The 24,703-nt window shown below is 38.4% G+C and overlaps 7 protein-coding genes across 11 annotated transcripts; 4 read left to right on the top strand and 3 right to left on the bottom strand.

Annotated features, from left to right (window-relative positions):
• Positions 1-5: 5 nt before the first annotated feature.
• LOC103340281 (Tetratricopeptide repeat (TPR)-like superfamily protein) lies at positions 6-1,698 on the bottom strand. The gene has a single exon (XM_008243676.3). The coding sequence runs from the start codon at positions 1,635-1,637 to the stop codon at positions 66-68; it is 1,572 nt and encodes a 523-aa protein (XP_008241898.3). The 5' UTR covers positions 1,638-1,698; the 3' UTR covers positions 6-65.
• A 149-nt stretch (positions 1,699-1,847) lies between these two features.
• Positions 1,848-5,245, bottom strand: LOC103340292 (uncharacterized). Of its 2 annotated transcripts, none has more exons than XM_008243686.2 (2): positions 5,090-5,245; positions 1,848-4,417 (listed from the first exon to the last, which is right to left on the bottom strand). In XM_008243686.2, exon 2 carries the CDS (start codon positions 4,233-4,235, stop codon positions 2,289-2,291), a length of 1,947 nt encoding a protein of 648 aa, XP_008241908.2. In that variant the 5' UTR covers positions 4,236-4,417; positions 5,090-5,245; the 3' UTR covers positions 1,848-2,288. The 2 variants fall into 2 exon arrangements, with proteins under 2 accessions (XP_008241908.2, XP_088911758.1); XM_089055632.1 differs by having other exon boundaries at positions 4,844-5,231.
• Positions 5,246-6,274: 1,029 nt separating this feature from the next.
• LOC103340303 (dirigent protein 17-like) lies at positions 6,275-8,100 on the bottom strand. The gene is made up of 2 exons (XM_008243693.2): positions 7,940-8,100; positions 6,275-7,116 (listed from the first exon to the last, which is right to left on the bottom strand). The coding sequence occupies exon 2, from the start codon at positions 7,082-7,084 to the stop codon at positions 6,524-6,526; it is 561 nt and encodes a 186-aa protein (XP_008241915.2). The 5' UTR covers positions 7,085-7,116; positions 7,940-8,100; the 3' UTR covers positions 6,275-6,523.
• Positions 8,101-8,663: 563 nt separating this feature from the next.
• Positions 8,664-11,088, top strand: LOC103340307 (Pentatricopeptide repeat (PPR) superfamily protein). The gene has a single exon (XM_008243705.2). The coding sequence runs from the start codon at positions 8,787-8,789 to the stop codon at positions 10,788-10,790; it is 2,004 nt and encodes a 667-aa protein (XP_008241927.2). The 5' UTR covers positions 8,664-8,786; the 3' UTR covers positions 10,791-11,088.
• A 1,231-nt stretch (positions 11,089-12,319) lies between these two features.
• Positions 12,320-13,494, top strand: SGR9 (RING/U-box superfamily protein). The gene has a single exon (XM_008243717.3). The coding sequence runs from the start codon at positions 12,374-12,376 to the stop codon at positions 13,193-13,195; it is 822 nt and encodes a 273-aa protein (XP_008241939.3). The 5' UTR covers positions 12,320-12,373; the 3' UTR covers positions 13,196-13,494.
• A 2,515-nt stretch (positions 13,495-16,009) lies between these two features.
• LOC103341150 (uncharacterized) lies at positions 16,010-18,975 on the top strand. Of its 4 annotated transcripts, none has more exons than XM_008244635.2 (4): positions 16,010-16,756; positions 16,831-16,951; positions 17,100-17,548; positions 17,677-18,097. In XM_008244635.2, the coding sequence occupies exons 1-4, from the start codon at positions 16,722-16,724 to the stop codon at positions 17,939-17,941; spliced, it is 870 nt and encodes a 289-aa protein (XP_008242857.2). In that variant the 5' UTR covers positions 16,010-16,721; the 3' UTR covers positions 17,942-18,097. The 4 variants fall into 4 exon arrangements, with proteins under 4 accessions (XP_008242857.2, XP_088898409.1, XP_088898412.1 ...); XM_089042283.1 differs by lacking the exon at positions 17,677-18,097 and adding an exon at positions 18,739-18,975 and having other exon boundaries at positions 16,019-16,756; XM_089042286.1 differs by having other exon boundaries at positions 16,019-16,756; positions 17,706-17,727.
• Positions 18,976-22,228: 3,253 nt separating this feature from the next.
• Positions 22,229-24,645, top strand: LOC103340328 (Protein phosphatase 2C family protein). Its single transcript, XM_008243728.3, has 4 exons — positions 22,229-23,208; positions 23,301-23,668; positions 23,776-24,012; positions 24,135-24,645. The coding sequence occupies exons 1-4, from the start codon at positions 22,908-22,910 to the stop codon at positions 24,339-24,341; spliced, it is 1,113 nt and encodes a 370-aa protein (XP_008241950.1). The 5' UTR covers positions 22,229-22,907; the 3' UTR covers positions 24,342-24,645.
• The last annotated feature ends 58 nt before the right edge of the window (positions 24,646-24,703 follow it).

Raw genomic sequence — 24,703 nt, 5'->3', positions numbered from 1 at the left:
GTATATGGATGTAACAGGGAAAAAAATATAACAATCAGCCATTTTACAAGTCACAGAGTTATAACTTATATATATAAAGCATCATCAACCTCTTCCTCTTGCATCTCAGGCTCATAGCGTAAAGTCTTATTGTGGTCTACCAAACTATCCAAGACAGCAATAATTTCAATCATTTTGGGGTTTGAACAGTCTTCTGCTCTAAACCTGTGAACTTCATTACTAATCTCAATCCAGCTAAACCCAGGACTCGTTTTAATCCCTTTATCTTTCATCAACTTCCGAACTCTTGCTGCGTCATCCCAACATCCCACGCTAGCATACAGGTTTGCTAATTGTACATGGGTAGAAGCGCACTCTGGCTCCAGCAATAGCCTGCTCTCTGCAGCCTCAATGCCGATCCACACACTCCCATGAACCCTACAGGAAGAAAGCAGTGAGCCCCAGATAATGGCATTGGGACGAATAGGCATCTTTTCGATGAAACATTGAGCCTCTTCCAATAAACCAGCCCGGCCAAGAAGATCAACAACACATGAATAATGATCTAGTTCTGGCTGAATACCATGTTCTTTGATCATTGAACTGAAGTAACGCCGGCCTTCTTGAACGAGACCAGCATGACGACACGAAGAGAGCACGCCTAGTAAAGTAATGGCATCGGGTTCTACACATTGCTGCTTCATTTCTTCAAAAAGATCAATAGCCTGTGACGCAAGGCCATGCTGTGCATACCCTGCAATCATGGAGTTCCAAGATACATTATCTTTGCCATCCAAATTTTTGAATATGTAAAGCGCGTCGTTAACATCCCCACATTTGCAGTACATTGAGATAAGAGCATTAGCAATGTGAATGTACAAATCGAAGCCCATCCGAATGGTTTGGCAATGTGCACTTCTTCCATGCCCAAGAGCTCCACTGCCTGTGCAAGCACTCAGAATACTTGCATACGTAAAATCATTGGGTTTTGAAGAATGTCTCATCTCACTGAAAAGCTGCAAGCACGCATCAACCTGCCACTCTTGTGCAAACCCTGAAATAATGGCTGTCCATGACACCACATTTCGCACAGGCATTTCCTCGAAAACCCGGTAGGCATTCTGTAACTCGTTGCATCTACCATAAAAGCTCACCAAAGAGCTTCCAATATAAACATTGGCCACAAGCCCACTTCTTATTGCTGCACAGTGATACGGAATCCCACCATGAAGATTACGAGAAGACCCACATGAGCTTATGGCATGTGACAAAACGCTTGCATCAATCGGAAACCTTTCTGCGCATGATGGAGAATCAACAGAGCTAGAATCAAACAGTTCATCCAACAAAGTTGAGATTTTTATTGGCGAATTTGAATCAGAGAAAGCAGAGGCATTGCTGAAGTGTTCGGAATCTGACTGTAAAAAGTCCTGAATGAGCCGAAGATGGCCTTGGCGGCGACGCGCAGTGAGGGTTGGCTTTGGGGTGATGAGGTCGAGAACTCTAAGAGCGCTGTGTAGCTTCTTGGTTTCCTGCGATGTTCGTGTGAGGTTGGGAGAAGAGAAGAAGGGCTTAGAGTGTGATGAATGTGTCTGTAAGATATATTGAGAAAGTTTGTTCCTGAAACTGAAAGAGGCTTGAAGGAGAATTCCATTCATTCGTGTGAACAAAGCCCATGAAGCTTAGCTGCCACTATTGATTGTTGAGCTTTTTCCTTTCCTTTTGTTAATCTGATATGTTGATTGCTGATCTGAGCTTAAAAGCTGTATATGCCAGCAGCCTAACACTACTAAAATAAAACTTTCGAATGTCCCTTTATTTTCACCATACCAATTTGCAGGGAAGTTCTCATTGAGAATTTTCTCCTCTAGCCATAAAAATGTAATATGTATAGTGCTATTAAAACATAACATGTGTTACAAGTTTTTGAGTAGCAAGCAAGCACGATGTCATTATAACATAACACGTGTTACAAGTTTTGTTTAGGAAAAAGGAAATAGAAAGAAGTGTGGTTCATGTTCCCATATATTAGCCCAACAAAAAAGAGCACCCTAAACATCTTTCAGCTTAATCTACTGTTTCCAACCTTCGCAAAAATATTTCGAAGGACAAAAGATTTCCCCTATTGCTTCAGGTTCTAAGCAAGTAAGAACCTTATATTAAAATGCCACCCTCGTATCAAAATGAAATGCCCATTTTGAATGACTGCATAACATAGATAATTGAAATCTCAAATCAGCTACTGTCATGGAAGCTCATAAGTTCAGTCATAGTTCTACCACTGTAGTTATGAGCTCCCATGAAAGTAGTTACTTTCTATCACCCGACAATAAGGTATCAACATTGACATCCAGATTGTTTCCTTCTGCAGATAACATGCAAGTTTCTTCCTGTCCATTTTGGAGGGCTGTCTCATGAGCAGATAGATTGCTCAATGACATGTCTCGATGCCGTCTCCTTCTTAAAGTAGATAAGGTACCATCTTCCTCAAAGTCCTCTTCGCCTCTTTCTCCATGTAAATATACCCACAACTTTCTGTGTCTGTCAAATTCTACACATGGATCAAATTCATATTGCAGCCGAGACAGAGCAGACCTAATAACGTGGGTAAGTTGTTCATCAGAGACATCTTCCACTATATACTGTGAGTGCCGAACAAGAGTAGAAACATTTTCTCTGGTACCAATACTTCCAGGTAATCTAGAAGCTGCATCTCTCACAAGACAGAGAGTGGTGATATGAGGCGGTCGATCAGCTTTAAGCATAAAATGATCTCGGTTTCTATATGATGGCTTACCACTGCAACTAGTTAGAGGAGCAACTGCAGACTTTCGACCATCCAGTGCTGTGTAAGAAAATGCCATATCTGGGACTAAATACCTCAAAGCTTCCTCCCTTTGAAAGTATGCTCTTACTTCTTCAGAGTTCGGACTGATAGCATTCTTTCGAGACATTATGTCCCTGAACCATTCGCTTTCATCTAGTGTTGGTTGCATCAAAATCAAAGGTGGTGCAGGAAGGCTTCCAATTTGACGAATTCTCTCTTGAAAACTCTTGTACCAAATAGCAAAGGAATCAACCAACTTTACAAGCACATTATGGCGAAGACTCCAAGCTTTAGAAGATACATATTCCTCATCAGCATTGCACGAGTTAACGTTGATGGGACCAATCCATGACCAACATTTACTGGACTTGCGATAGAAAGCGAGTGGCTTCCATCCCCTAGCTCCTAAAGGCGCTGTTTTGGATGAAAATATCTCCAAAACCCCTCTGAGTAAATCTTGAAGGGGCTCTTGGGTTTGAAGAATAGAAGGATCCATTGGAGTTGATCTAACACGCTCAACAATCTTGTTAAGAGTGAGAGAAGGTAAACTTTTGGAATTTGTTAGTACAGAATCGCTAATGCCTTTATCTTTGAGAGAATAAAATAGAATTATCCCTTCAGCATTGCTAACCCCTTGAGCATTTCCATACACCACATCATCACCTTCTGCATGTGGAACAACCATTGCTCTTCGAATGGCAGTAAGGAGATGCACAATGGAGAATGAAAATCCTGTATGAACAGTAGGAACGGGCAATTTGAATCCCTGCCTTTTCAAGGGTAAATTTACTGGTGCTGCAACTTCCACAGTTTTTCTTTTTGAATAGGATCCTGCCACCCTTTTCCGTTTCTTTGCCATTAACATGTGTAGTCTATCATGACCATGACTATCCAACAACTGACATGGTTCATTCACATTATCATCCTTCTCACTGACATTACTTTTCATATATTTTGGTACGAGCGAAGATAGCTTCTTAAACATTTTCATCTTTTTCCGCTTTCTCCCTGCAGGATATGGCACTGCTGGCAAATGAAAATCTAAGACTGCTGCAGCATCTTCATCCTTTATAGAACCTCCAAAGTTGGTTTTCTGACGCTTTACCAAAAAATTAACCTTTCTCCCAGCCACATCCGAATGACTATCACCCCTCGACATCCCCTTCGAATCCTTTATGCTTGGAATCCTTTTCACACTATGCTTCATTCCATGTGAATGTAACCCGCCATGAAGCAGACTAGGATCTTCATTAGCCAACTGTACCAAAGCATGTGTGGCATCTATATGACTCTGAATAGCCATTTGCCAAGATGGATGATGATGGTCTCTTTTGAACTCATTTTTCATACTTCTCAACTGCTCTGCCCACAGCACTTTGAGTCCTCCATTTTTCACTTTCCTCATTGAACCGTGGCTTCCAGTTTCCATATTTCTTCAATCTCAAAATTGAAGGCCGTCACAGAGAAAAATCTTAGGTTTGACTAACAGTGTAAATAAATAGCATAGCAAATAATCGTAGAGTAGTCATCATCATCATTTCTTGACACTGAAACTCCAGCATTAGTCTTCACTACATCTCAATTCACCAAGGAAAAATTCCAATTGTATTCCTGGTCGAATTTTAAAAAAGGTAAAAAAAATAAATGCAGGGACTGTGTTAATTGCTAAGAAAATTTAAGAACAATTCAAAATTCGAATAACAAGTTTATTGCAAAACAGCACTTAATAAAACAAAGGCTTTGTTTAGTCAACCCAACAAGACAATTCGTGAAAGAAACCCACAATAGATATCATGATTATTTATTTCCGAATCTAAACTTTTTCATGATCACCACGACCTAAAGAGTTCATGAAATTCAATATTTACCCAAAAATACCCCTATAGAGCCTATGATACAACCTTTCCTGGAAAAAAACACAAACAAACAAACAAGCATTTGGCTTCATTGAGCAGCAAACCGGCAAACCAGGGGAGGAAGAACCAAAAAGGAGGCATACTAACATCTTAGAAAGAAAAAAAAGGGTTAAGATTTAACCTTGTGTTGTGATCTTTGTATAATGACATACTAAAATAACTGCATATAGTGTTTGGCAGCAGAGAAAAAATGTGGGGAAATGAATAAGATAGTTGGTTTAGCTGCAACAAAGAAAAAGGCTACATTTTGTTTACACAAAACACTATATACAATATAAAGCAGATTACTAAAAAGTACAAATTGTTTCGAGTTTTTTCATTTTCACAGAAACCAAATAACTTGATGAGAACAGAGATTGGAGGGTACCTTCCTTCCTAGTTAGCCACACCACTTGGTTTCTGAGTAGACAATAAAAACTCAAAGCAGAGAGCAAATGGAGGAGCATTTGGTGGATGAAAACCCTAGAGAAGCACATAGTAAGTACGGAAGATGAAGCGTGTAACAAGAGGTATTAATTTGATCTTTGTTTTCTTTTCTTTCTGGGGTTATATGTATGTGTCGCGTTGTGACTTGTCGGTGAAGAGGACGATGCTGACATGGAAAAGCAAGTGTAAACTGACGGGATATTGGTGATGTGGATGGATAATGAAAAGACGTACAAGGACAGGGCAGTTTTCATTTCGGAGTTCATTGATATTCCAGAGTTTTTGTTTTATATTTTATATTTTTATATTTCGGTTGACATATTGCTGAATTTATTCCCATGATATTGTTGGGATTTTAGCAAATACAAGCATTATGCATTAAGAAGCAATAAGAAAATAATCTAAGCTCTTTTTTGATAGCTCAAGTATTCAAGTAGCTATTTCTATCTTGAAAAAGCAATAAGAATTATTCTAAATGCCAAGTGCCAATGAGGTTTGGTTCAGTTGGTAATATCCTTGCATTATGTGTAGTCTTATTAGTGTTCGAATCCTGCTGTCAATAGTCCTTATTGATATGCGATCTGAAATTTCCTACATAAATCCATATCCATGACATTTGGCAATTGGGTGTCACGCGTAAATCCTTCCTCGAGGTTGTGGGTATACCCCTGGCGTTGGTGGTAAGAGTAGCCAATCTCCATCTAAACTTTTTTTCAACTAATTTTTTATTTTTTATTCTAAGCTCTTTCTCTATATTTTCTGTTTTGATAGCTCATGAAAAAGGAGTGAAATCATGTTTGAATCATTATCTCCTAAAATGCCAACGGTCTAGCCCAATGAAAAATGGTCTTAACTTGCAGACCAAATGTCTCAAGTTTGAATCCCCACGATATCATAGTTGTGTGTGTGTGAAAATCCCCTCCCGAAGAAAATGACAGGAGGAAAAAAAAAAAAAAGAATCCTCCCATATAGTTTAGACTATCGTTTGTACTAAAAAATAATAATCATCGCCTAAAATATAACACATACTTGCGCTACATTCACATTATAAAGGAAATAATTGATTTTAAAAATTGTTCGACTAATGAGTTTTGGTCATGCAATGCAGGCAAGTAAATTACTCAACTTGATCAACACCCACCAATTAATCTTGTATTAGTAAAGCCTAACATGTTACACGCAATACAACAATATCATTGACTAATATAACAGTCACCTAAGTCTCACTGTTCACCTTCCAATTCAGTATCCATTTTTAAGTACTCTCAACCATCTAGCAAGACGAGTTTTCAAATCATTTATCCTCTACACCAGGCTGTTTCTGGTACATCTCAATGTAAATGTAACCCCATCAACCTTTCGTTATGTTCACTGTTTATGAACCGTTGGAGTTCATCACTGAAGCATCTTCAGGTACTTTGGGGTTCATCACTGAAGCATCTTCAGGTACTGAGGCCTTCTTTCCCTTACTTCCCGTGGTTTTGGCTTTATGTGTTCGAGATCGAGCCATAGCATACCTAGATTTATGGACAGGTTTCTTGCTTTTCCTGAGAGTTTTTAGGGCTAATGTTTTCAGTGGAACCATGATGTCCAGGGGCAGTAGCACTTCTTTCAATTCAGTCCAGTCGAGATCTTCAAAGTCGCCATCTTCATACACCACCCTGTACCAGCCTGATTCTTTATCATACTCAGTTACTGTGCCAGAGTAGTATTGCTCTCCAAACAACTTTCTTACTTCCCTTCCTTCCAACCATTCACCAAAGTTAGTTTTTCCATGGGATTCTGCATCATGCACAGTATTAGAGATAGCAAGAAGAGTGCCATCACTTGGGGGAATCTCAGGCATTCCATTAATGACAATAGCAGGCTCCCCAGGTAACTCATAGATCTCTGCCGACGAAGGCTCAACTTCCTGCTCGTTGCTGGTGTTTTCCATTCCTAGAACTCTTTCTCATATATGTGAAAAGGCTGCAATGATTTTTATAATTAAGAAATCATTATCTGACCATAAGATGAGTATAATTCTTCAAATTCAAAAGTTGCAACGCAAGAAATGTCAACAATTGAAGTAATCGACTAGAAAAGTTACGCCAAGAACTGTACAAGCAAGCACATGAAGGGGAGGAGACCCAAAAAAATTGTGAAAAGTAAACACGTAGGAGTGGCAAAATCTAAACTCGTCCTATTTCAGTTTGGTATATAGAAGTCTAAAAACTAACAAATACTAGCCTCTTGCAATATTGCAAATGCAGATTGAAACCTCCAAAAGAAAAACAGTGACGGATTTCTCACCTAGGCATTTGTTCAAACAGATGGTACCCTATAGGCAGTAGGAAACCTCCTCAAAGGCAAACATGGATTAAGTTACCATTAAGCCCCTGTAAAGTCTGAGATGCAAAGATTTTGGTGAACACAGCAACTTTTTGCAAGAATGAAGAAGAGGTCACTAACTCTAAATCCAAATTTATCAAAAATTACCAAAGGTACCAAATTCGTCCAATTCCATGCAACCTCTCACTGTCACTACCCAATTGTTCCAAAAGGAAAATATCAATTAATTCAAGAGTTTCCAGGAAAAATCCATTTTCCAATTAGCTCGGCTTCAGCTTGTGCAAGAAACTAAAATCCAAACCAATAAAAAAGCACAAATTTTAACTGCAAACGTATAGAAATCACACATTTCTTCGTAACTTGCATATCAAAAAGTTGACCCAAGTTTTTCCATTGAAGGACGCTAGATTTTCCAGAGAAACACATTTCAGCGAAGTGGGTTTTGCTTGAATGAGCTTACCGCTGAAAATTCGGAGAAGAAGAAGAAGGATGTTGCGATCGAATTCCTGCTGCTGCCGTAACTTTTCGTCCTCTGTATTCTTGAATCTTGTACAAAAACCAACAGCAAATCCCTTAAAACTGTTTCAGGTGAACCTGATTGAAGTTCCTTTTAATTTACTTGATTTATAGTTAGGGGATAGGAAGGTAATTTCAATCCAAAGGGAATATTAGCGGGTGGAGTTTTTTAATTTTAAGACTAATTTCCCGGCTCGCTTCGCTTCTTCCACCTATAAAATTGGCGCGAGCGAATTACAATTTTTTCTTCTTTTTGTTTCTTTTGTATAAGGATTTGAACTGAACACTAGTCTACAAATTAAAGTAATTTTTTTCTAAACCATCAAGAGTGGCCCAGTGGTTTGTCCGCCATTTGAATAAGGCTCTGGGTTTCAGTTGGGTTTGCTCCTCAGTTCGAGTTCCGGCAGTTACAACACCTAGTGGTCAGCAACAAGCTCAATTTCAAAAGTGGGGATTAGTCGAGGTGCACGCAAGTTGACTCGGACACCTCATATTATTTACCCCCCCAAACCCCAAAAAAAGAGCGTCATTTCTCTCTAGCTAAACCCCGTTGGAGGAGGAATGTGTATTCTAGGAGTAATTTTCCCCATCACTGGTCCTTTTAGGGTAGTTTAATATATATAATATATATATATATTTTCTTGCATAAAAAGCTAACTTTAAGTATTAAGAACTTTTTATTTTATTTTATAAGAACCGGGTCCGGGTATAGTGAGAAAGAAGATATAACGTAGAAAAGCTATAGCTATAAAGAGAGGAGCAGTTAATCTTGTACGAATAATAACAAATGAATGTGGTTTCCAAAGCCATTGAACATTCAAATCTCGGCCACCACCAACGGCTACGTCCAACGAGCCCTACAAGGCCTCCACAGAGTCGATGTGCTCGACTGCGGGGCTTATGGCCAACTCATTCAGCACTGCACAGACCGCCGCCTGCTCAGTCAGGCCAAGCAGCTCCATGCCCGCCTCGTCCTCTTCGCAGTCGTGCCCAGCAACTTCCTGGCCTCAAAGCTCATCACTTTGTATTCCAAAACCAACCACCTCAGCCAAGCGCGCAAGGTGTTCGATCAAATTCCCCACAAGAACACCTTTTCATGGAACGCTATGCTCATTGGGTATTCTTTTAACAACATGCATTCCGACACTCTGAAGCTGTTTTCAGCTATGGTGTCTTCGTGTTCGGACGAAGTGAAGACTGATAATTTCACAGTTACTTGTGTCTTGAAGGCTTTGGGGGCTTTGCTTTCCGGTTCAAGATTGGCTAAGGAGGTTCATTGTTTTGTTTTGCGTCATGGGTTTGATTCAGATGTTTTTGTTACTAATTCTTTAATAACTTACTACTCGAGATGTGATGAGCTTGGATGGGCGAGAACATTGTTTGATAGAATGCCGGACAGAGATACGGTGTCGTGGAATTCGATGATTGCCGGGTATTCACAGGCTGGTTATTACGCAGAGTGTAAAGAGTTGTTTCGGGAGATGTTAAGGTTAGGGAGGTTGAGGCCTAATGGGTTGACAGTGGTTAGTGTCTTGCAAGCATGTTTACAGTCCAATGATCTTATATTTGGTATGGAGGTTCATCAGTTTGTGAATGAGAGTCAAATTGAGATGGATATTATTCTTTGTAATGCTCTCATAGGGCTATATGCAAGATGTGGTAGCTTGGATTATGCTGAAGAATTATTTCATGGGATGAGTGAAAAGGATGAGGTCACTTATGGTTCATTAATTTCGGGCTACATGTTTCATGGGTTTGTTGACAAAGCCATGGATCTTTTTCGGGAAAGTAAGAAGCCAAGATTAAGTACTTGGAATTCTATGATTTCAGGTCTAGTTCAGAACAATCGGCATGAAGCCGCCTTAGATTTAATTCGTGAAATGCAGGCATGTGGTTGCAAACCAAATACCGTGGCACTGTCAAGTATTCTTCCTGCAATATCCTATTTATCAAATCTGAAAGCAGGGAAGGAACTACATGCTTACTCTGTTAGAAACAATTTTGATGCCAATATTTATGTCGCGACTGCTATTATCGATACTTACGCAAAGTCGGGGTTCGTTCATGGGGCACAGCAGGTTTTTAATCAATCAAGAGGTAAGAGCTTGATCATTTGGACGGCAATAATCTCAGCTTATACATCCCATGGAGATGCTGATATGGCTCTTGGTCTTTTTTATGAGATGCTAAATGATGGCATTCAACCAGACCAAGTGACATTTACAGCAGTCTTAACAGCTTGTGCTCATTCTGGAGTGGTAGATGAAGCTTGGAAGATCTTCGATGCCATGTTTCCGAAATATGGCATTCAGCCCTCAGTTGAGCATTATGCCTGCATGGTAGGTGTTCTTAGCCGAGCTGGACGACTCTCAGAAGCTATAGACTTAATTCACAAAATGCCAGTTGAGCCGAGTGCTAAGGTTTGGGGTGCACTACTTAATGGGGCTTCAGTTTCTGGTGATGTAGAATTGGGAAAGTTTGTCTGTGATCGTTTGTTTCAGATTGAGCCTGATAATACAGGGAACTACATCATCATGGCAAATTTGTATTCACAAGCTGGGAGATGGGAAGAGGCTGATAAGGTCAGGGAGAGAATGAAAAAAGTTGGACTGAGGAAGATTCCTGGCAGTAGCTGGATTGAAACAAGTGATGGATTACAAAGCTTTATAGCAAAAGATACATCAAACGGAAGAACCGAAGAGATTTATGAAATACTGGAAGGACTGCTGGGGTTGATGAAAGAAAAAGGTTACGTTTTGCTGGATGAATTAGATGAGGAGAGTGTTAACAATTGAGCTAAGATCATCATAACTGGAAGGCTCAAGCAAAATAGGAATTGGATGAGGGTCTTTAATGGAATGATGGTTTAAGAACTACCCTATTTATCAGAAATGGCACCTGGATGGTGTGCAATATTGCAGGGCTGTTAAATTCAAGTGTTTTAATTGCTCAGAAGTAGGAACATGTTTCATTCATCATTACAAGTGTACTATGCCTTGCAGTTCAATTTATTTGATTGGGTGTTTCTATTTACGCCCACTTTATTGTTTATCATACACATTCTTTGATTAAAAATCTTATCACTATTTGACATATGCCTTTTGAGATCCCAATAGTTGTAAAAAGCTTTTGGAATGAACCTGGCCATACTTTAACAAAGCTAGCTGTAAATTCTTTCTTGCTGTTGAAGGATCCAATGATATGTATGATGACAGGATTTCACATTGTGTCTTCTCTAGAAAATGACCAGGGTACCCATTGGGGGATTACCAGCATGCCCTGCCACACGCACAGGTTGGAAAACATGTTGTTTAGGCCCCAAGAGTTCTTGTGGAAGCAAGGGAGATAATGGTAATTAGACACTCATTTTCCAAACTCAGATTCAGGCTCAGAAATTTACTCAAGTTCCAATGAAGATTAGTCGGAGCTGTAGGCGGTGCATGTAAGTGTGAAAGGTGACAGGAAGCCTTGAGAAGCGAAGAATATTGTGGTATGGTTGCTAAGTTCCATCAGCTTCATTTGCATTATTAGCAGTGCAGGGGACAAGAGGAACGAGCCATGGATGGGCCAATTGTTTTTTTTTCTTCTACTTGTTTTGCTTGGGACAATTCATAATTATGTGTGTAGCTACGTAGATATAATTAAAGAGGAAGGACAAATAGGCTTGAAGTGTACACAAACTTAGGGACAAACAAACCTACATACCCCAGCCACTTCATTCAATTCATCTACCCCACAACCCAGTGCGCTATTGTTGCTAAGTGCTAACAACTCTCTTATCGCAACTTATCAAGTTTGGGTTTTTGCTCTTTTATTTATTTTGTAAAGAGATTGAGGGGAACAAAAACGATAGCTCACATGGTAGAGAATATTAAACTCCAAATATGTATTATCAATGGATTGAGATTACTCCCAACTGTTAAAATGTCAGAGTTCGACTCTTGTTTTTCTACTTGGCAAGCCTTCATTAATCTCTGTTGTACGCCAATAGATACATATCTTAAGTTCAAATCCCAATAGCATCTTTCTTTTCCTCTTCCAAATTTTCACAACAAAACAAACCTCCACTTGTTCCAAAAAATATTATCAATGCAAAATCGACAGCATGTAATGACAAATGGAAGCTGATATAATGTGAATGTAAGGACCATGATTTATAAGTTTTTGATCCATTACAAAAATCGTGGCTACATAATAATCCATGGCATTTAGCACAAGACTAGAACAAAAGTTCAAGGGGGCATAATGGTCATCACTAAAGACCGCCATGACCAAACTAGTCCAGCCAAAATTCACATAAAAAGCCACAACATTCCTCAACCTTTTCCACACACTATAAAAACAGTTAAAAGTTGAAGTCCAAGCACACGATCCCATAATGGAAGAAACAACAACAGCAGCAACAACAATCATGGCTGCTCTGGCCACACTCAGCCCACCCCAACTCTCAGATCTCACCCACACCATCCTCTCTCACACCCACCATCACCGCCTCCGCCTCTCCTCTCTCCTCTCCTCTCCCATCCTCTTCTCTCTCACCCTCCACCGCCTCAACTCCCTCTCTCTCCCACACAAGACTCTCCTCATCGCCAACCACCTCCTCTCCTCCCTCCACCACCTCACCCTCCACTTCCAACCCAACCCGCCACCGCCGCGTGTCAAGCAACGAGACCTAGACTCTGTTCTGCTGCTCCTCTTGCTCTGCGATGTACACCAGCACAACCCAGAAGCCCTCCAAGCACCAACATCAAAATGGCGCGAAATTCTGAGCAACTTGTACTCTGACGACATGTTGACGGTGTCAGGCATTGGGGTCTATAATGGGTCGGCTTTGGTTTCTTACATTGAGGTGCTGACGAGGTGCTTGAGATTTGTCAGTGTCATGGGTTTTTGCTATGGCGGGAAAGTGGGGAAAGAGGTGGCGGCGTCGCCGGCGGTGGTGGTGGCGCTGCCGTCAGTGGAGGTGAGAGGTGGCGGGAGTGAGTGTGTGATATGTAAAGAGGAGATGAGAGAAAACAGAGATGTGTGTGAATTGCCATGTCGGCACTTGTTTCATTGGATGTGCATTTTGCGGTGGCTGAAGAAGAGGAACACTTGTCCATGCTGTAGATTTAGGCTTCCCACCGATGATGTATTTGGGGAGATCCAACGGCTGTTGGAGGTTTTGGTCAAGATTGCTAATGAAAAGGGTTTAATCTGAGGGCATTGATTAGCTGAGATCGGGTACCAATCTTCAGTGGATTTAACTTAATTCCATTGATTGTGTATTTTTCTTTTACAAACAATATTAGAGGGAGGAGGATTCGAACACATGATTTCGGATACAGAAATAACTACTCTTAATCACTTAAATTATAAGTCCTTGTCGAGTAATTGTGTATTAATTAGAGTAGATTTGTTTGTACTTAGTACCAAGCAGTCTTTTACCTTGATTTTTTAAAGTTGTATATGTAAATAGTATTATGGTGATCATAAACAAGTACACGTGTTTCAATCAAATGGGTTATGGATTTTCTGGCTGTGAAGAGATTTATTTAGGATACGGGGGGGATTGCAATTTGCATGGATGTGATGAATGGGGTGTAGAGAATCACACATATATAATACTTGATATTGACGCATGTGGTTTGGGGCTATAGGAATATGTAGATGAGTTTCGTAGCTAATAATGAGACTACGAGAGCCAAACAGATGTTTCGTAGCTAATAATAAGCAAACTGATAAATAATTTGTTTTTAAGTTTTATGTGTGTATTTATCAAAAGCCAATGGTCATAATTGGGTGGATAGGGTCATGAAATATAATCCATATCTGTAGATTTAATAATTTTCCACTCCAATAACATGAGGCATTTCTCTTTTATTTATATTATATTTATTTGCAATTTCAAATCCCTTAATTGCTTTCAACATTATAAAACATTTGGTCATTGGCAATTGAGGGTAGACTTAAAAATTGCATTGAGAAAATATAGAAGAAGTGTTGAGGGTAGTTCTAGATCTAGCCGCCCCAAACGAAATAATGCAGGGAATTTATTGAAATCATTGAATTCAGAATATGGTAAAGCAGCTCCTAGGTGGGGAATTGCTCATTTGATGGGTCTCGCAATGGCTCTATTTGCAACATACTAATCACACATACAATAAAAACAAAACCCCAATTGGGAACCTAAAAATTATAATTCACCTAAGTTCAGATCCAACTGAGACTCTGACACAACAGCGATTAAATCAAGTGGAGATTTTGGGCACACTAAAAACAACCCTATAAAATAAAATATGGTCAGTTCCTAAGATTGAAAACATTTTTTGACCAAAAATGAAATTAGCCAAAAAAATCCAAATCTCCCTAAATCCATAAAATGTGGATGGGCTCCGTTTTCAGGTCGGCCAATTATTAGAAAAATTTAGGCGACGAAGTCCACCTATGCTCAACCACAACTAAATGAGCCAAAATCACTCCATAAGCCCAAAACCAGTGCAAGAGCTTATGGTTTTATGGAGCTTGGAGCTAACAGCTAAGATGTTTTTATAAAAGGTGGAAAAAGGAAGACTAAATTTTTTTATTTTTTTTATTTAAATACAAGCGATAATTCTAAACTAAAAAGGAAGATGAAGGTTCTCTCACACACTACTAAGATGCTTATAGGGGTTCGAACCTTAAATCACTAGTCTGCAAGTCAATACCATTTTCCATTGGTTAGACCCGTTGACAAAGACACTCTAATTTTAAGCTGCCTGAAATTGTTGCAACATTTTAAGATAACTAAATAGGTTTAAGCCTCATTAGGAGCAAATGTTGCAGCCTGAGCTTATCCATAACACTATCACGAAAATCATTTATAGGTAGCTTCATTATTAGGAGCAAATGTTGCAGCATTTGAAAGCCTATCGTAGGTATGGGAATGTTTACACATAAACAAGTTCAAGAGACTAAACAACATGTTTAGCTATGGGAATGTTTTTCAAAACATATATATATATATATATATTGATTCTGGACCCTTCTTGCTCTTCCAACTGGATTGATGTTGAAATCATGAAAAACTTGGAAGGCATAATCCACTGTGCCAAAGGCCCCCACTCACAATAATTTGCAGTGGTCCAGTCCAGTTAATGACAATGAGTGTGCTTAAAGCTCTTGCCGTCTTCTTCATTATATATTCAATAGAGAAAGATGAAGTTTGGTAAGTAGATGTATTGATGGCGCATGATCAAATAAAGAAATATGCTTAGTCATTTCTTTGAGTGCAGTTCAAGCGTAATTACTTTGACACCCTTAAAACAGAAATAATGTTCACCTTATCTTTTTTCATGAATTATTATATATGAAACACAATGATTTCAATTTTTACACCAAAGCATACACAATTGGACATGGTATGGTGACTTGGCCAGTGGTGTTTTCTAAATTGTTCTAGTAAAATAGAAGGTGTTGCAGCCACCTACCCAAGAATATGGTGTTGTCAATTTTTTTAGGAGATCCCATCTGGAAAACAAATTCAGAATTTGACCCAAGAAAGAAACAAATTAAAAATGGAAGTGGGGCTTTTTTAACATTTATATCCAAGATGCTGGTGCATGTGAGTGTACATTGCATATGTCTGCATCATACATGTTAATGCATGACACTTTTCATATGAAGCTCAAGGATCTGTGATGAAGCTCAAACTGGGGAGAGCAAGGAAACAGAGAAACAAAGATTCATCTGCAAATCGTATTGTTTGATATTCAACTAGTGTCCAATTTAGTTTTTGTGCTATTGTTTATGTCAGCAACAGAAAACTATATATGACAGATAATGTGAACAAAAACCATGAGCAAGATGGGAGGTGGAGGATGAGGACAATTTAGTAAAATCACATGACAGTTACAGCCAGAAATAGCTGCATCAAGAACATTTACTTGTATGATCGATGTCCTTCAAATTTCAAAATTTTAGATCTATTTTCAAATTTTTAGATCTATTCATATATAATATCACCCCCCTCTTCCCTCCTCAGAAGCCTGCAAATCAATAAATGAAGTCTGTAGCCAAAACTAAAATGGTCCTCACACATCTGATACAGTAAATGGTCTAAATTTTCTGCTTATTAGAAAACAAAAACAGTATTGTAGAATTATCAGAACCCTAATATGATTTAGCATTGAGTGCCTTATCAGCGATGAAAGATCTCCAAGGGAAAAAAAAGGGGAAAGTGGCCTAAAAGAAGTGTAAGGAGTGAGGACAAAGGATGGGGCACGGTTTAGGTGCACAACTTTAACAAAAGTGGTCAAGTGCTTAAAACCAAGGCAACAAAATAAATGATTTTGCGTCCATATAAACTTTTGGCTGAGGGCATAAATGAACAGGTAAGACTTTGGCAGATGATCACAGTTACCAACAACATACTTTGAAGTACAGAGGCAGTGTCTCTTCTGTAAATGAAATATCTCCCACCTGGTATTGAGCAAAGACACTGTTCTTGGTTTTCTAAACATTGACTGCGGCATCTGTGTTTTTGCCAAGTTTAGATTCTCCACCAGAAAATAAAAAGAAGGGACATTTCAAGTTTTCTTTTTTTCTTAGGATTTCTTCAAAAAGGGCAGAGTTGAATTTTGAAGAGGTGGAAGTGGCTCTTGAGTAGAGTTGAATATGTAGTTGGGGGAGAGTGGCTCTTGAGTACAGTTGAATACTGAAGATTGAGATCAAGAATTTGCTGCATTGAAAGATCAAGTAGAAAGACAATGATTGCTACTAGCAAGGAAGATGGAAAATGGAGGTGGGTTCTCTCTCTCTCTCTCTCTCTCTCTCTCTCTCTCCATTGTTGACAATGTGATGTGGGTTTTGTCTCAGTGATAGGAAGATGGAAGGAGATGGTGGTTTGAGGACATTGGAGTGCCTAAGAGGAAGACTGCTTGCAGAGAGACAAGCTTCAAGGGTTGCAAAAGAGGATGCAGAACTCATGGGAAAGAAGGTAATTTTCTAACTTCAATTACTGTTGAAGGCACTGAATATTTCTTTTAAAAAATTATACTAACTCTCAAGTAAAATCTAGACTAGAGTAAGAGTTATGTATTGTCACATTCACATTATAATGTTCTAAATTGTGGGGCTTAGAACAGTTGATGGAGCTAAAGAATCAGCTCAATGAAGAGATCAAATTGAAGGACAGAGCTGAAAAAAAGCTTAGATTTTTGAAGAGAAAGCTTGAATCTTTGAAAATTTCCTCCGCATCAGTAGAATCCCAACAGTCAAGTTCCTCCAAAAACAGTGAAATATCTTGCAGTCAATCCACTACTACTTCATCAGCAGGCTCCAATGACCCAGAAGCCCATGAACCCAAATCCAAAGTTACAGAGTCAGAAAACTCAGAAAATTTTGATCGAAGTGTAGCAGACACCACCACATCTGAGCAAAGCCATGAAAGTCTCTTCACTGAAGAAAACACAACTGCTCAAAGTACCAGTGCTTCCAGTTCCAGTTCAAGTACTAGCATAGGATGTCCTTCCCCAGAAGGGTTTTGCCACAACCCAACTCACAAATCTGAAGATTCAAAGAATGATGAAAATAGGTATGCAAGTCCAATTAACCTGAGAAGTTCTTTCAAGCTTAGTGTGTGTACTTAAAAATGTTCCTGGCATTCCATGTTGGGATTTGCTTAATTAAAGTAATTAAAATAAAATTTGGCAATTGTTTCAGTTATTCAAACATAAAATCTTCAATGGCAGAGATTGAGAATTTTGAGAATGGTCACTTGGATTATGTTGATAACACACTAGCATTAGTACCTGCCAGTATGCCTGCTACCTGTCACACCAGCACTGAATTGAAGCCAGTTAGTGAAAGTGTTAGACAGGTTCTTGATGCTCTCAGGAATATCAGAGAAAATCTTCAAAGCTCAATGGAGAAAAGAGATATAATTAGAGCTGGCCCAATTGATCAAACTCAAACATGCAAACAGTAATAAATAATAAAAATGTATACATCCCTTTTATATGAAATAATTAGTACTATATACAAGTATATTATATGAATTAATATGTGTATGTGGGCAATAAAGTTAATTCAACTGGGCAAATTCACTCACAGAGAGCATGTGAATTTGTGGGGTTTGATGTCCCATTGGTGCTTGGATCTGGGTCCCAACTTTTGGCCATATTCTTCTTTTGGTTTTCTCAAATTAACTTTTGTAGCTTGAGTGAAAATTGAATTTTGGGAGGTGGTTGGATATGGCAGCTTGATTCTTGTGACCTATAGATCTTAAGATTTTATTGTTGAGATTTGGCCATAGCTCTCTACATCTGTTGGCTTGGTCTCTGGTCTGCTAGCAGATCAATTTGAATTTTGACACATGTATAAGAGAGCCTGTATGATGATTTGGACAGATTTGATTCTAGAGGTTCTCATTTTTTTTTCTTTTTTAATCCAAGTTCTTAAATTTGGAAGTTCTTGGCCAAATGCAAGACTACCATAGTGGTTGTGACCTTCTTCCTTTCCCTACCTGACACCCAGAATTGAAACTCTAGGATTTCTTTCTTCCTAATGTAATAAAAATAAAAATAAACAAAAAGGAAGCCATTTGAGTTTTTACTCTGTGAAGCCATCTGGTAAAATTTAATTAATAATTAAGCTCAACAGTACTGCCCATAAAAGATTTAAGTAATAACTGGTTTGGGCTCTGTGCTAAGATTTCTGCATGGTGTGAAAAATGCCCATAAAAGAACAAGGATTGCTAAACACAAGACATGGATCTTCTCTTAGTGTGGTTTGCAGTTGAGTCAGCGCTTTGGATTACATGCAGCCCATCACATGTTCAAAGAGTGCTTCTGCCCACATGCAATGGAATTTTGTATACAAGTATTCTCTCGAGACGCTATTTGGTTTAATTAATTGTAACTGAAGTGATCTCCAAATACTTAATTCAACAATTGGAGATTTTGTGGGTTGTGGTGCTTAGCAATTCATCCATGTTATAACATGTTAAATTTTTTGAAGAGATATAGTTTTGCAACGGTTATATTATCTTTCAACATTGCGTTACTAATTCACTCGTGTTATGATACGTGAAATTTTCCAATTAAAAACATGTTGTGCTGACCAACATAGTGTTATCAGTCCACTTATATTGTTTGAGTTGCTTTGGCGTTTCTTAATGAAGTACTTATCCAGACAAAAAAAAACTCAAACAGAAGTGGTCTTATACAATAAATAAAAAAAATTCGCAAATGTGGACAAAGCTAGCCATATATAAATTTTGTATAACAAAACTTTGGTATTAAGAAAATAAAAATGTCACATTGGAGATCCTGAGTTTTGTACCTCAACAATACATAAAACCGTGGATCTTTTCAATGATTGTCTACCGATATTTGATGTTAAATATGCCTTTAATTTAATATGGTAACAATTCATCCATATCTCAAGCCTAATTTGACCACAAAGAGTCCACATTACTAATATAATCGGCATACGCCTTCGCGTAATTTATCGACACATTTTTTCTTTTAAACAACAAGGAGAGAGATTTGAATTTACGAATTATTCTAAAATTAGAAAGATAAATATCATTAAACCAAGAGACAGTTGATTACTACTCTGTAGACACTGAAGGGGCCAAAAATAATATTTGTATATATAAAATACAAATTTATAAATAAACCCAATCCTAGACATGTATTTATAGAAAAACTCAAGCACTATTTAAACATAGAAATACACCCAAAATCAACCCCAAAGTCAACTTTTTGGGTGTGTTTATAAATGAATTTTGAGTGTGTGTAATGATGGGTTTTGAGTGTGTTTATATGTTTAAATAGTACTTAAGTTTTTTTATAATTTAAGCCTCCATTTTGGGTGTTTTAGTGAAACTCCTTATATAAAACTGTTCAAGCAGGAACCCAAATAAACCTTGTAAATTGATGGGTCAAGTTTTTTTTTTTTTTGGTGAAAGATGGGTCAAGTTCAAGTTCCATGTTTACAAGTTATTTTCAGAATGTCTAGAAAAGAAGGCCACTGAGAATGCGACCGATAATTTCACAAATGGATGACACACAGAACAGAAGGCTTGGTTTGGCCCTAAAGAGAGCCACACATCTCAGACTCACACACACAACCACAAGATTAAAAAGTAGGAGAGCTTATTAGTCCAAAAAAAGCAGCCAATCCCCCAACGCCACATGCCGAGATTAAAGTTAAAACAAAACGTGACTGATAGATAATCTAGGGCTAAAATTTAGGGCTTGCCACATATGGTTGAACTGCAATTATAAATTCTTGTAAGAAAGCTTTAAATAAGTCGACCCAGCCATTGATGAGCGGCAACCAGTAGTGTAAATTAGGCAGGGGCTTTATTTATAGCGGTGGACATGAAATAATAAAACTTTGATATAATCTTTTTTTAGTGTGGCCAAAGCTAGGAACGAGTAGGAGAATTTTCTCACACACATGGAAATTCAAATATGATATCACTAGTCTGTAAATTAAGGTCATTTTCTATTGGGGGTAGACCCGTTAGCAACTTTGATATAATCTTAAGAATAAAAGTCGGTGCAAAAAAATTTGAAAAAAAAAACCATGCATTTGTGGCTCCATTATTGGTGTGGAGTGCGTGTACCACGATATATTTTGGGCCTCTCATCTTCTTCTCGTGATGCAAAGAAAATGGACCCATTCTTTTGCTTTGAACTTGCAACGAAAACTCAGATGCCTACAGTCAACTTCAGCTTCTGTGTGTGTGTATAAATTTAATTATTTATAATTATGACGTTTCTATTTTTGTTTATTTGTGCACATTAAGATTATGTTATGCGAAAGGGGCATAATCATGGTTTTGAAGCATTGGCCGAATAGTAAAATTAGTGTTTGCATTGTCATGATGGTGTGACGTTTGGTACATACATGCTCATGAATTCTATAGTTACACATTTTGTGGTCTCAAGTTCGAATCTCCTTGACACCTTGATAGTGTGTGTGAGAAACCTCATTCACCTTATAGTTTAGACTATCGCTTATATTAAAAAATATTTTAAACTTTTTTAGACATATAATTCAGGTGGAGACGGAAAAATTAGAATTATAAGGAAAAAGGGAAATATTATCAAATACCTTCATTTTGTTGCAAAGTTCTCAAATAGCAATATTACTGTAGCAAATCAACAATATAGACATTATCGTATAAAGACTATCTGATACTGTTTTCTATCGAAATAATGGGACAATATTGATAGTATTGACCTAATATCAGGATGATATTGAGATAAGTAGGCTATTTGTTATCATAGTCTAATGGTACTTTTCTTCTCAACGTTGGAAGAGATTTCAAGTTTGAATCTCCTTTTTAATTAGTTAAGAAAAAGGCGGTCGTGTGTTTTTAAAGGTACACACATTGGGCAACCAGCAGTAACGTTGGTTTTTTTTTTCTTTTTCTTTTAAATGGAAACAGATAAATTATAATCAATTCATGTGCCTCCTCCATCCTTTTGAAGTAGAACTTCCACGCATGTCTGCAGGGGCCTCCTCCATCCACAAACAGGGTGTAATTGAATCAAATCGATGTGCCAACCAAGCTAGAGCATGGGAGCATGGACCACAGAGTTTTTCGTTTCTTCTCTCTACATGCATGCTACCAACCAAGGCCATCCATCAAGAACAACAGACCCCATAATACAAACGCAAACTTTACCAAACACAAAAGATTCAGTCTGTTTATAATAAAAAAGACTAGATTTAGAAGTTGCAGACGAAATACAATGAAAAAGTAGTTTCATAATAGTTATGCTGCACTCAGCAAACTGAAGGAGCAATCACAGAAAAAGACTCTAGAAACTGAACATGGTCTGGATTGAAACCATTGGACAGCTTAAACTCGCTTATGAAAATTCGGTTCTTGTCACAAAGTTATTGCTTCAAGAGACAATAAATTTGTGTTTGAACTTTAGAACACATCACTTAATTAATGGTTTGATTAGGGAAACCTAGTTGTGCTGAAAAGATAGAGCTTGGATTATTCAATAAACAAAAGGTAAAATATGAGAGTGCAAGATCCACTAAGGGCAAGGGTCCCAAATGACTATGAAAGTTAGGTACTTCCACTCAAAAATAGAAGATGTACATGTGTTTTACGGTGATTTGTTTCACGTATACAGAGTTTACTTTAAAGTTTCATACCTAATGAGATAGGACCGTGAAGGTTTTTCTCATTGCCCAAATAAAAGATTAATAAGAAGAGCAAAAATTGCCTAAAATGATGGTTTACTTCTAATAAAGGTCAGGGAACTCAAAATCTCAGCCATGGAATGGGGACGTCTCAGAAACCCACTAGGCCACAAAAACATAAGAAAACAAAAAAAAAACACTAGGGAGGAACAACAATGTCAGAGTTTGTAGCTCGAAATCTCTCTTCATTGCCCATCTTAGATCTCATCTGACAACAATTTGAAGATCTTCTGTCGAAAAACTCCAAACCCTTTTCTTATCCAGTGCTCCCTTTGATCACTGTGATCTTAGACCAACCTCTGCCATTTACAAGTCTCTATGTGCTTTTACAGCTAAGTCTGCTCCTGAAACATGGCACACATTAAAAAAACCAAACGTATTTAACCCCAATTCAAGATACACAGAACCAGCAGGCCTCCATATTCTCTGAACTCACATTTAAACTACTGCCTTCCGGTCCAAGACACATTTGTGACTTGACTTAGCCCCATACCCTTTTGGTTTTTATCTGAGTTTTGTTCATATTAATGGTGTCTGGTTTTGAAGGGTATAAACTTGAGAATGGAGTTGTGGCCTTGAAACATAAACAAAAACTGGAGCTGGGGTTGAGCCTACTTCTTGCTCTTGATCTTCATTTGATGAACTTTCGGGTTGCTGGCTCATTTGGATGATGATACATATTCTTGTTATATCATATAAAGTGGTTGCTTGAAAAAATGGTGTCCTGTTGGAAACCCTCTGCAGTTGATGATGGACTTCGGCGTGGTGGCGGTGAAGCCAGTGGACGTGTTGATGGGTTGTTGTGGTACAAGGACTTGGGGCAGCATGCTTGGGGAGAATTTTCAATGGCTGTCATTCAAGCCAATTCCGTTTTGGAGGATCAAAGCCAAATCGAATCCGGTCCCCTGAGTTCAACAAAATCTGGTCCTGTGGGGACCTTTGTTGGTGTTTATGATGGGCATGGAGGGCCTGAGGCTTCAACATATGTCAATGAAAATCTCTTCTGCAATCTTCAGAGTATGTTTCAAAAATTATAAATGTCCCTCTTGATTGCTTTGATGTTTGTTCAATCTTAAGCCCTTTCTTTCTAACACTAAATGGTAAAGCAGGAATTGCAGCTGAGCATAGGGCCATATCAGAACATGTTATCAAGAAGGCTTACTTGGCCACAGAGGAGAATTTTCTCTCCATGGTGAAGAAAAAGTGGCTAAACAAGCCACAGATTGCATCTGCAGGAACATGTTGTTTGGTTGGGATACTTTGCAATGGACTGCTTTACACAGCAAATGTTGGGGACTCTCGGGTGGTTTTAGGAAAAATCGAAAAGGCGACGAAAGAGGTCATAGCCATTCAATTATCTACAGAGCACAATGCAAGTATAGAATCTGTGAGAGATGAGGTCAAGTCAATGCATCCATATGATCCAAAGATTGTGGTTTTGAGGCACAGAGTTTGGCGTGTGAAGGGCCTCATACAGGTAGTGGTCTAAATTCGTTTCGTTTTAAGTTTTGTATTGGTTTTTAAGCTGTTGTGCTCTTTCAGCTTTTGCTGAAGTCACTAGGATTTATTCAAATCTCATTGCAGGTTACAAGATCCATTGGTGATGCATATTTAAAGAATGCAGAGTTCAACAGAGAGCCTCTACCCCTAAAGTTTAGGCTGCCTGAACCTTTCCTCAAGCCAATTCTCATCCCCGAACCGTCCATATCGGTGCTTAAACTCTGCCCCGAAGATCAGTTTCTCATATTTGCTTCTGATGGTCTGTGGGAGCATCTCAGCAACCAGGAGGCTGTGGACATTGTCAATAGTTACCCACGTAAAGTAAGGAAAATGCTTTTGAAAAAAACCATCCTTTTTAATCAACTCTCCTACACGAAAAATTAGAAAAAAGAGTTGGGTTCTATAGAGGTTGATGAACAGCTTATGTTTTGTTGGTTATGCAGGGAATAGCGAGGAAGCTTGTTGAAGCTGCACTTCAGGAAGCAGCCAAGAAGAGAGAAGTGAGGTACTCGGACTTGAGAAAGATTGAAAGAGGAGTGAGAAGACATTTTCATGACGACATCAGTGTTGTGGTGGTGTTTCTAAGCACAAGATTGAAAGGCGGAGCCTCCCCACGCAAAACTCAATTTTCATTAAAACCCAACATCTAGATTGGTGCTTAATTATTCAGCTCCAGCCTCTGGTGGTGAAGAAAATCAACCCAAAAAGCCTTTGTTCAAATATAGCAGCTAGTGGAAGCTGAAGGAGGGAGATGCTTTTGGCAATGGCAATGACGGATTTTACCAAAATATTTGTCTGTAATTGGCACATGGAAGAACTCATGGTCATAGGGGCTTGGTTTACTTCTTGTAAATTGTGATTTATAAGTTAAATGATGATCTTCCTATCGTAGTTGTAGGCCAAAAAACCCATAACTAATCATTTGGGAGTAATGTAATCGCATTAATTTTTTTTTTTTTTTTTTCTCCTTCTTGTGTGGGTCAATATTCGCATTCATTTGTTATGCAAACGT

This window comes from Prunus mume, linkage group LG1 (assembly GCF_029339155.1).
Source record: "Prunus mume cultivar Tortuosa linkage group LG1, ASM2933915v1, whole genome shotgun sequence".
NCBI lineage: Eukaryota > Viridiplantae > Streptophyta > Magnoliopsida > Rosales > Rosaceae > Prunus > Prunus mume.
The sequence above is the reverse complement of the archived record's forward strand: the minus strand, read 5'-3'. Positions and strand labels throughout refer to the sequence as shown.

Bases quoted from the DNA above. Each gene is read 5' to 3' on its own strand.
- LOC103340292 (XM_008243686.2), bottom strand. From the start codon at position 4,235: ATGGAAACTGGAAGCCACGGTTCAATGAGGAAAGTGAAAAATGGAGGA.
- LOC103341150 (XM_008244635.2), top strand. From the start codon at position 16,722: ATGATTGCTACTAGCAAGGAAGATGGAAAATGGAG. The intron at 16,757-16,830 runs GTGGGTTCTCTC...GTTTTGTCTCAG, and splicing joins AAGGAAGATGGAAAATGGAG to TGATAGGAAGATGGAAGGAG. The intron at 16,952-17,099 runs GTAATTTTCTAA...GGCTTAGAACAG, and splicing joins CAGAACTCATGGGAAAGAAG to TTGATGGAGCTAAAGAATCA.
- SGR9 (XM_008243717.3), top strand. From the start codon at position 12,374: ATGGAAGAAACAACAACAGCAGCAACAACAATCATGGCTGCTCTGGCC.
- LOC103340307 (XM_008243705.2), top strand. From the start codon at position 8,787: ATGTGGTTTCCAAAGCCATTGAACATTCAAATCTCGGCCACCACCAAC.
- LOC103340281 (XM_008243676.3), bottom strand. From the start codon at position 1,637: ATGAATGGAATTCTCCTTCAAGCCTCTTTCAGTTTCAGGAACAAACTT.
- LOC103340328 (XM_008243728.3), top strand. From the start codon at position 22,908: ATGGTGTCCTGTTGGAAACCCTCTGCAGTTGATGATGGACTTCGGCGT. The intron at 23,669-23,775 runs GTAGTGGTCTAA...ATCTCATTGCAG, and splicing joins GTGTGAAGGGCCTCATACAG to GTTACAAGATCCATTGGTGA. The intron at 24,013-24,134 runs GTAAGGAAAATG...TTGGTTATGCAG, and splicing joins TCAATAGTTACCCACGTAAA to GGAATAGCGAGGAAGCTTGT.
- LOC103340303 (XM_008243693.2), bottom strand. From the start codon at position 7,084: ATGGAAAACACCAGCAACGAGCAGGAAGTTGAGCCTTCGTCGGCAGAG.